At 49.9% G+C, this 11,100-nt stretch overlaps 1 protein-coding gene across 1 annotated transcript; it reads left to right on the forward strand.

Annotated features, from left to right (window-relative positions):
- Window positions 1-4,864: 4,864 nt before the first annotated feature.
- On the forward strand, window positions 4,865-7,894 carry PG998_014982 (uncharacterized protein; the record flags this gene model as incomplete). The annotated part of the gene is made up of 4 exons (XM_066881798.1): window positions 4,865-5,309; window positions 5,900-5,949; window positions 6,010-7,600; window positions 7,662-7,894. 4 exons carry the CDS (start codon window positions 4,865-4,867, stop codon window positions 7,892-7,894), a joined length of 2,319 nt encoding a protein of 772 aa, XP_066723145.1.
- Window positions 7,895-11,100: the final 3,206 nt, after the last annotated feature.

Here is an 11,100-nt window from a genome sequence, read left to right on the forward strand (position 1 = left end):
TCTGGTCCAATACAAGTACGATAGCTCGAAGCTCTCGTCAATCATTCTACTTCTTCCCTACCTTTCACTTCCTCAAGTACTGGCTAGCTGCAAAAAGCTCTTGGACCGCAATGGCTCTTCTCTACGACTTACGCTTCGTTCCTGCCGGGCTGAGTGTACTGGCCACGCTGCTCCATGCGTTCGATGTACTTCATAAGCACCGACGAGTAGCACAGCCGCTGAAGGCTTGCCAGTTGCTCCGTGTGAAGTTTCGCCTCGAGCTTCTATTTCTTTCAGCCAGCCAGATAATTCTGTCACTCGCGGTCGTGGTCGTGTTCGCTATTCTCACAGTCTTTGTCGAAATCAACATTTGGACGGTATATCTGCTTGGTTCCATCGTAGCAGTAAGCATGATAAGTCAGGTACATTGGCCGACGGGTAGAGCTTACCATCGATGCTGACGTCTCTAGTGCTTCCGGATGAGCAGGATGTGGCCATCAGTGCATGAATCATTACATTTGATCCGGCTCGCTGTGGGTTTGCCGATAATCCTGGGTTCCTTTTTGGCGGGCGTCATTATCGCTGGTGTCCATGCCTACCACGGAAGCATCGTCATGCTCGTATCTGCAGCCACATTTCGGTTATGGGTAGCGTGGGAATGGATGGTGTGTTCTCAGAAAAAGCACCGGACGAAGGGCTGCGTCTTCATGGAGGCGTTTCTTCTTTCGGTAATGGCCATAGCCGGTGCTATGGGTATAACGTGTGCCAAAGACTGGCGTCTTCTTCCTGTACTTAGGCTTTACATGCTACTGGTGAGTGGTGGCCTATCCCATATAGAAATGAATACTGACAAATTAGATTATCTCCGTTGGCTATGGAATAGATGACCTGCTGGTCGCGGTTTTGTCGATCCGGTATCAGGATGACGACGATGAATGATCTGACAATTTGGAACTCAGTTGATAACTGGTGTCCGGTAACGGGCTGAGATACTCTATTTGGAGAGCAATCATGCCGCTTTGGCAGTTCATCAAGATACCCTGCTCCCATGACCAGTTATCGAGTGGTAGTTTCCAAGCCTCTACTGCTGCCTTCTAAAATATATAACGCTACTTAAGCAACAGCCGTCATTTGATATGGCCTGAGGAGCACGGCCGCAGATGTGCACTTGGTCTCCCGGCTAGAATCAAGCTCATCCATCTTCCAATCGTTGGTAACTTTATCTGCACAGTCCAATGTCAAGTTGATAGAACCGTAAGCATGGAAGCGTACACTGTGCCAACGTAAGAATGGAGCTTCATTGATATTCAAAGGTCACTTACGGCCACTGGGGGCCCTCATCGCTGCAAACCCACGTTTGGTTGATATTGAGCGCACGACTAAGACTGTTGAAGTCGAAGGTCGTCTGCGTGGTAGTACCCAAAGGCCCATCGGCACACATATAGGGAATGGTACCATAGAAGCCGCCGAACGGCTGGCTATCCGATGCACTACATTGCGATGTGTGCGACAACGCGGATTCGACAGGTCGAAGCTGACATTCCCCGTGCATCCAACACCTGGTGGTCGAAGTTCCTGATCTCCCAAGCAAAGTTGCCGAGGGTCGCAACCTGGCAGCCTGTGGCATTCGTCCAGGTGCGCATTGGCGAAGCAGCTACCGATACTGTAGTCAAGACGGCGATGGCGTGCTGCATGGTGGTCAAGTGACCGGGTCATGCAAAGTTTGGGCGAATGTCCGCAGCTGAAGCACATCTTGAGAATCATGTCGCGGAGGTTAAGGCTACCACACCCTAAATACCCAGCCAGCCAGCCGCTTTTACGCGAATCAATATTAGAAGATCATACATTTGATCGGCTAGATGTGCCGGTACCTTGGCGTCCTTAGAACACCTTATGGACCAAAGCTGGTTGCAGCTCGAAGTGTTTCCGCCTCAGAGTACTCCATCCCCCCTACCCCAGACACAAAACCGCTCAATCGAATCGGTTTTGATGCTGCAAAGTAGCCCAGTAGTGGTCCAGGAAAGCAGCATACTGGTCTAGATCCTGCTCCGACTCCCAGGTTGGGCATTCGTACCCAGTCCACCTTACAGAGTAGTATAGGACCCCACTTCTGGTGTCATAGTGCCCTATCACCGCATCCATATTATGATCTGATTGGCCCTCCCTGATTGCGGGCCGCTGCTGGCTCTCCAGCCATACGGCCACAGAACCATCTCGTTCGCATACCCAGAGCAAGTCCACGTTCGGCCCGTCCTCCAGCAAACGCTCCTTGTTCTCGGCTAACACGCCATGGAATACAGCATTAGGCGTTTGCAGAGTGTAGAGAACCCGCGCTACGACTAGATTCAATGACCAATGTGTTCGGATCCCCAAGCCTTTCAAGGCTGATGTAAAGATCTTGCGTTGCCATGTTTTATGCTTTCTTTCGTCATATGTAATCTATCCTGGCGAAAAGCTGCGATGTGCGACCATAGTTCTGTACGGTATGTACTAGAGGGAAGCTTGTGTAGAAGCGTGTCTGGAGGGCGCTTTTATGTGGATTCCGCTCCCCTATTCCGGTTATGGCGTAACAGCACCAGCTGGGTAGCGAAATTATTGACAACGTAGGCCTGAATCGGCTTTTCACGTGTACACTATATCCGATTCGGGTCGCAGTAGGCACATCTAGCACTAAAAGTCGATCTAGGTAAAAGTTGGCTCCTGTCTCCAAATTGCCAAAAAGCGTCATAGTATAGTTGCAGTTTTCCAACTCATATAGATGGGCATCTCGTCAGATCTGCGTCCTTAGGGCTTAGGTGAGTGAGGAAAGTCGCAGTGTAAGAATCATGGCAACTGGGTTGGATCCCTCATGTCAGTCAGGTACCAAACGAGCCATGACTACGACCGCGCTTGCACGACTAAGCCTAAACGCTATAACCGAAGAAACGACGTCCATTTTAGCACGTACTACCCACGACCTCCTCTCCCACGTAACATCACCGGATGCAGTTGGCATTCATCAAGCCTCCAGGTGTTGCCGAAGATGGACGGGAGGCGTCTCTGATAGTTCAGTGGATAGTGAGACATTATTGCTTCAACGTTTCATTTCCGATCTGGTGAAGACCTCCAACACCAATCCGCTTACATTGCTGGCTACCTTGGAGTATTTACACCGCTTGGAAGGAAAGCTCAGGTTGGCGACACGGAAATTCAAATGTACAACGTACCGTATCTTCCTAGCTGCGCTGATAGTAGCGAATAAGTATCTATACGATTGGTCGCCGAAGAACAAGAAGTGGGCCAGATACAGTCGTTGGTCTTGTGGAACGGTCCGCTTCCGGTTCACTCTACCGGATGTCAACTTGATGGAGGCCGAGATGTTGTCCTTGCTCGAATGGCGGCTAGTCGTCACTGAAGATGACTTCTTCCGCGTTCAGATGACATCCTTGAGCCCAGGTGAGAACAAACTACCAGATTCGGTACATCAGTGTTCACAGCTGGGCTGATAGCCATAGCTAGTGGCATAGCTGAAAAACGAGAAAGAATGATGGACCCAGTAGAACTGCGAGTACGCCGATACTCGGCTTGGGAACAGAAGGAATCAAGACCAATACGAGACTGAGGTGAGCGTGCCTCAAGAGCATAATCTAGCGTCCTCTTGGACTGTATTCAATAGAATGACTCTCTTATGGTTGACTAGCCTGGCTTGCACCCAGTCATGACATTTCTCCTGTGTGTCTGTATAATTTGATACCCGAAGATCTATACGAAGCGGCCTCCCTCAGGTAGCATACGCCCAGGTCCCTGCGCCCATGCATGTGGACTAAGGGAACATTACCTTCCATGGCTGACTTCTGTCCTGGAGAGCCGAATGAAGCCGCTATTGGGGCCACAAACAGAGACACGTAGCGTGATCTGGCACAATCATATTGAGGTGGTGTGTTTTATTCGGCGCAAACGCCTGCTTGATTGATAGACAGCTCTTGAAGATCGATTCGACGAGCAAGTACGGGTACACGACGGGAGATAAAGTTTAGCCGTAGGGCCCCAATGGGAGCGGAGAGGCTTGAGAAACAAAATAGGAGGCGATCCGGCTCAAGAAACCGAACGGCTACGGTAGCAACACTTATTCAAAGGTGCCCCTTAGTGGTATCCTCGTTCTGAGCTGGCTCTGGCGGCAGGCGTTCAAAACAGGCGCTTTTCAACTGTCTCCAACCTGACAGAACGAAGCTTCACCGTATATAGGATGCATTGCAGCTCTCATCGAAATCACTATTTTACTGCTACAATTCGAGACTGTAGAGATTGATTCCATTTCGTTCACATTTTGGGTCGGTTACCAACATTTGTTGAAGACTTGGCTGTCACGTCCGCGTATATCCAACTACGAACAGGCATAGGAAACATGGCAGCTTACTTGCAAGTGCGCCACGGCCAACAACGGAACACAACAATATCGACGCTACTGTTCGCTGGCTTTGCTCCTTTGGACCGGCGGCGCCATCAGCAGCTCTGCATCCTGAGGCCTACATCTGCCCCACCGCAGCTTAGCCAGTCTAGACTCTATAGTCAGAAAGAATGCCGCTTCGCAAGTTGAGCTGCGTCTAAATCGCGTCCATACTGTACTACACTGGTCTCGTGTTGACGACTGTACATTAAGGTACGAGGCCACCAGGGCAGGAAGTCGCTTTAAGGGGCATGGTCAGAAACAGATGCAAAGCCCTGATGTACGATAAATGACGCTCAAATGGCCGCAGCGTAGGAGGGACGGCCATTTTCGGATCTACTTTGGTTGAATGTGATGACTATAAAACCTCAAGCTATATCATCAGCATTAGCATTACGAGCTATAAGAAGATTCAACACCAACAGTACAACAGCAACATATGCTATGGCTGATAACGCAATGGACTATTTCTCCGCTCTTCTGGAGCCTGGAGATTTGTTTACATTAAAGCAAGCCTTTCAAGGACAGGGAAATGCTATGCTGATTGGCTACGATCTTCCCCGGCTCGATTGTACAGCTCTAAGCACCCCAGCAGACGAATCGTCCCCGATACACCTTATCTTGACTTGGTACGGAGAGGGGCACAGCCTCTTCCTGAATCCCAACCTGGAATATAAGAAGGTCATGTCATTTCGCAACGTTCGCGTAGTGCTATGGATAGCTCCGCCATCCGACCTCTTTATCTTCAATGTTGACAAGTACTCCAATTACGTCAGGAACGACCGCTCGACAAACTTGGTTTACTTATTTGACGAGGCGCCCGGGCTTCGCGATATCAAAGTGACGCATGTGGAGGATTGTTGGCTGGGTCGGTTTAACCTCCTTTTCAAAGTAGACAACTTACGTATGCCTAAATTTGAAAGCACTTGGTGGACGCTCTCATCCCCTTAACCGCACAGGAATGGTGCATAGTAGAGGATTGGGTGATGGAAGTTTAGCAGCTAGATATTGCGTTGTACGTTAGAAAATCTTCGTATTTACTATTTACTCGCTGCGGCGCATCCAACCCGATACTTGACTTGTCCAATTACAGCCGACATCAATCCGTAAGAAGCTGGCATTCCACTAATCGCGAATTTTGATGAGAATTTGGGAAAGATCCGGCCGACGCAGCTATTTATTGGTCTCTGACCTCACCGCGTACCAAGCATTCGTTATGCCGGCCTGGTCTGATTAGATTCGCCATAGTCGCCACTGCCCACTACAGCAAGGCAGATACGATTTCCTACCTATCAGTGTATCCATATACCACCTTGCTTCCCAAGCAATATGGTCAATCCATAATGCGTGCCCAAGCCTAGCTAGCAGTCGGCGTTTTCCTTATGTCTGTCCAATATAAATACAGCATCTCGAAGCTCTCGTCAATCTTTCCCGACCACGTTTCCCCCGCGTTCAATGACAACAAAGCAAAAAGCATGGCCAACATGGAGCTAGGAACACAGGGCAGCCAACCAATTTTCGACCAATATCACGAAACCTATGGAGTAAGCGTTGCCCTGCCCTGCTTTCTCGAGTGAAGTTAACTAACTTTATAATCGGTGGAGGCAGTTTTGATAGGATTTCCAGCGAAAGATATCGGAAAGCAGTACAAGTCGCAAACCTCTCACACCAGTATTGAGCCTGATAACGGAAGTTTCAGCCAAGACGACACAGGAGCTGTTAACTTCAACCTGGAACCATTCCAGTTGCATGATGGGGTTCGTACCTCCTCGGACGATGTGGACGAATCTATCGAGACAGAATCTGTTTTTGAAAACCCGCGAGACGATCCTATGCTCCCTACGTTGCAAACACAACCAAACTGTAGGTCTGGAAGGTTGCGAGTCTCGCCAGAGCCAGCTACCAAACCTCGCCACTCACGGAGCTCATACTCTCTAGAAGTTGATCATGATCCCCAGGCAAGCCTCGTAAGGTACGAGGGCCAGGACTCGGATTTAGACTTAGATTGGGCAAACACCTTCCGGTACCGTCGCCTAGCAAAGCGCAGACAGGAGCGAGCCGCTGCATCGTTGCGACGCATCACATTTCCTCGGCCCACTGCCAAAAGTCAAAAGTATACTAAAGCACTGCTGGCAGATCGTGCAAAGGCCAAAATACAAAATTGTACGAGTAAGCGTCAAAAGCAAACCTATGGCAAAATCAGTGCCAACGACAACGGGAAAGGGGCATTTGGGATTGTTCAGGGCAGCCTGAACAAGAGCGAAGATTGGAACACTCCTGGCCCATCAGCTGGCGAAGATCGGACGCCGGAAACCGATGCGCAAAACCCTTACAGCTATACAGACTCACAGACGGCAACTCCGGACTCACTACTTAGCACTGAGGGTAGTAACAAAAGCAAAGAGCGAATCTCTGGGACAGCTTCTCCTGGCACTCCACAGGCACCCAGACGACAGAGCCCGTCCGACCAGTCGGTCAGAGCCGCATCAAGGCATAGGACGCACCAATGGACAGAAGATCAAGACCCAATCACCATGGTGGAGAGCTACCTGCCCCCTGTGGGTGACGGCACGGGAAATGGTACTGACACGAGGACACCGCGGAGCTCTATACCCAAACTGGCCAACAAGCGAACACGCAGTTTGCGGTCGGCTCAACCTGTCAAAGGTCCTCTCGGAGGCGTTTCTGCGTCTTCAGGTCTCTTCAAGGGCATGGTCTTTGCTCTATCCTTCAACTCCGAGGACGAAGCGGCAAAGCAGCTCACCAAGTCCCTCATCCAACGAGCGAGTGGAAAGATACTCGTAACTGGGTTTGACGAACTGTTTGAGCCTGCGTGTCTTGGTCTGCCACTGGAGCTATCTCCATCCACTGAAACAAGGAGCCTAGCAATAAAGTCCGATTTCCAAGCTACTAGCTTTACGGCACTGATTGCCGACAGCCACTCTCGCAAGGCCAAGTATATGCAGGCCCTTGCATTAGGGTTCCCTTGCCTGTCTGCTAAGTGGATCTCCAGATGCATTTCTAGAGGAAAGGTGGTGGACTGGTCTTCATATGTGCTTTGTGCTGGCTCCAGCAGAGTACTTGGTGGCGCAATACGCTCTCGCAACATACCTATCTACGAAGCCAGTAACAAAACGCTTCCGGAAACCTTGGAAGAGAGGCCAGCGTTTCTGCGGGAACATGTTTATCCTTGTTGTTCGTGAGGAGGGCAGTGAGCGGAACCATATGCCATATTTAATTCTCCTGCGGATGTTAGGTGCAACTGTAGTCGGCGCAAGGAGTCTTGAACAGGTCAGGGCAAAAATAGAAAGCAGCACTCATGCGTTCGACTTCATCTACATCACAGGCCAAGATGCAAGTGCAGAACAAAGCAGACCGATCACAAACAACAACTACCGATTACATGGAATCAGGGTACTCACAGGCGAGACGCTCGTGCAGAGTATCATACTGGGAAGGATTGTGGAAGAGGATGAGATGGAAGGGTAGTTGAAGCAATGTTACGCATATCACCCCATATTGATTCAATATTTTCCATTTTGTAACCTCCTCCAGTGCCTAACTCACTACTTCTCTCTATACAGGTATGGGGCTGGCTCCTTATTCGAATCATTTGACTGGGGTTCCACCCTTTAAACAGCCTTTGAGCAGTGACAAAGCTCGCCAATGTAGGCAACAATAGATCTCAACATCCTAGTTTTAGGTGCCCCTTTAGCTTGCACAAGAAATCCCGGGGCGTCGTGTGATCCCAAAACTCGTAACTTTCTTCACTGTGGACATGCTATTCCGTTTCTGGCTTGCTCCAACGAATAATTGTACCATTCTCACACCAAACAAATTCTTGATCTTTTTCGGTTACTTGCGCATGAGTGAACTTTGCTCGGCCCTTCCGGAAGGGGCTGTCGGGATCAATGTGAGATGGATCCCTCGTCGCCTCATATGAGATTGGTGGATGTAATTTAAAGCCAGGCCAATTCCCCATGCGAACTTCTTACATCCATCTATTTCATGTTCCTGGACGGCGCAATTCTTCTCCCAGTACTTGCTCCAAAATCTAGAAAGTAAGGGGGCGTGGCTGTTTGTACCATTTCTGCACTCTCCCAAGTTGTGTCTGTCGGTCGGTACCCTACCCATTGAACCTCGTACATTGTTTTCTCGAAGTCATAGCCAAGTACATCAAATACGTGATACTTCAGAGAGCAAATGCCACTCTTTCTCAAGCATTTATCTCGGCCGCCTCTTTCATCCTCTCTGTCTGACGCCCCTGTATCATCCATCAATTCCAAGCACCTATACAAAGGACGAAGAAAGATACGCATGACTTGCCGGTAGTGAAGACACAACCTTGCGGTTAGCTTCGGTACTAATCTTGGCAGCAGTCATTTGGTGGAATTAACAGCCTTTTCGACTTCTCTAGCTGGGAACCCGATTTTACTTGCAGTAGCCCAGTATGTGCCACACAATCTGACTTATTGTGATTTAGAGTTCCCCAGCCACCCCTACCATAGATGTTTCTCCTATGCTTCCTTGTGCCCGACTGGACACCGAAACGAAGGCATGGGATGAAGTGATATTCGGGCAGCCACCATCTCTTCCAGAAAAAGTTCACCAGGAGACACCGTTTCCCTTAAGAAACGTTGGGATAGAGTAGCTGAAGGCGCTTCCTCTTTCGACATTGAAGCCTGGGTGCAACGTTCCACGGTGGTACGACGGCAAGAGCAGCCGCAGACCTCGAACGGTGGCAGGGTTAAGAGGCCTCAGAACGCGTTCATGCTGTGGCGCAATGCTTATCGTAACTCGATCAAAGCCTTGTATTTCGATAGGGAGTCTAAGCCGAATTACTCCAAGGTCTGCGGTGAGCTTTGGCTGCTCGAGCCAGCATAAACCCGTTATTAACAGAAAGGAAGTAAAAGAATGGATAAGAAATTCGGGCCGCCGTGTGTCCAGATAGTCCTCATGGCACCGCTATTTACCATCCTGGGAGGATTCAAATACCTCTGCATCAAGACTTTCGACGATGATCAGTGTTTCTATAGTAAGAGGGGTAAAAAGGTAAGCGATGATGCAGTGATGGAGAAACGAAACGACGAAAGTGTGGACGTTCGGTTTGAACACCCCGCTCTCTACAGCAAGTTGATGTTCCAATGGTAAGCACCATGGTGCAGGGGCATACTCGACAAGCTAGCACGGGACGTGCTACGGAGTATGGGGAGAGACCGTACGACCTGCCGTAGATTTGTTGGTAGATTATTGAAAATGAAGGTTTACTGCCTGTATTGAAGGTTGACCTATTGTGACTGACCGTTATTGTCGCGTCCCACCTGCCAAAAGAGTACAAATATTAGATAGAGGTGAAAGAAGCGGGTTAAGGAGGTGGCTGGTATCATCAGCCACAGGAAAAAGCGGCTGTGCTACGTGGGGGCGGGCTTCTAGGTTCAATTGCAGGCAGCTCGAAACTAATTGAGCTAGGAAAGGGCAATTCTTCGGAAACGCGCCGACGACATGCACAGCGTACGCCAGACGACCGACAACATGAGCCGGAATCCGACACACATGGCAGCGAGCACAACAGGTGCGGGGACAAGCTCCCGACTTGGTCATGGCAGCATGACGACCGATGGCTACCAAAATACAAGTCCAAGGCAACCGTCACTCCTGCGTATCAAGAGAGACGACAGCATAGCGACCACGGTTGTTATTTACTCTTTCGAATGACCAACGAACCACGAAGCACGCCGGCACATAGTGACTCCTTGAAGCCAACGAGGCTACCCAGTCCCCACGAGACCAGCGTGATAGACATTGCCACGACCGACCTGCATGCATCGCATGATAGACGCATCCCGCCGACGATTTCCCACCCGACTGCCGAGCACCACTACGTGGTTCATAGAGCGCTAAGGGTCGTTATGCCTGCGAATGGCCCCATTCACTCCGATGCTCCATTCTCTAGCCTTATACCTGATCGAAAAACGTGTCGCCCAAGGGATTGGCGTCAGCCACGGGGACGAATTGCTCAAACAGGGCTTTCACCTGCGACAACCATCCCGTGAGCCTTTGGGTTTTCTGCAGGAATCTGCAGTAATGTGCGTTTGCCTAAAGATGTCTACTTTTGCCAGTCCCCATTGTGGTAGCAAACAGTTCAGTAACTACTCCCATTAAAGTTATATAATTTAGATTCCCCACGAATCATCTCCCCAGCCTCACAGTCTAGCAGTTCGACGGAACCAATCGGCACGCTAAGAATCTTGGTAATAAGCTTCGTTTAGATTGCCTTTAAGAAAGCGCACAATGTTCAACACCGGTCTTGAACCCCTCGTTCACGTTCCCGAGAGGATTGCCTTAGCACCTCGGCCACGCCCCAACCTATCCCCTAATCTTCAGAGCAATCTGCTCCCAGTATGCGCTACTGGCGGGAAATTTGCGTGAACTTCGTAAGACGCCATTCAAGGATCTACGCATCTTCCATGACGTGATAATGCCCTCTAGCGCTTTTATCTGTGGCAGCGAGGGATTCTGTAAGAGCCATAGGTCTTCCTGTCCCCTTGAGAGTTACGTTTGCCCGTGGTTGAGGGACCTCGTCGAATCGCTTTGTGGGAGTTTTCGTAGAGTATATCCCATAAGCGATCAACAATCTCATCATCACTTCCTCGTCGAAACCTTGTCGAATAAGCTCCTTATGTGTCACTGAACCG

This window comes from Apiospora kogelbergensis, assembly GCF_038363985.1.
Source record: "Apiospora kogelbergensis strain CBS 113332 chromosome Unknown utg000018l_segment0_segment0, whole genome shotgun sequence".
NCBI lineage: Eukaryota > Fungi > Ascomycota > Sordariomycetes > Amphisphaeriales > Apiosporaceae > Apiospora > Apiospora kogelbergensis.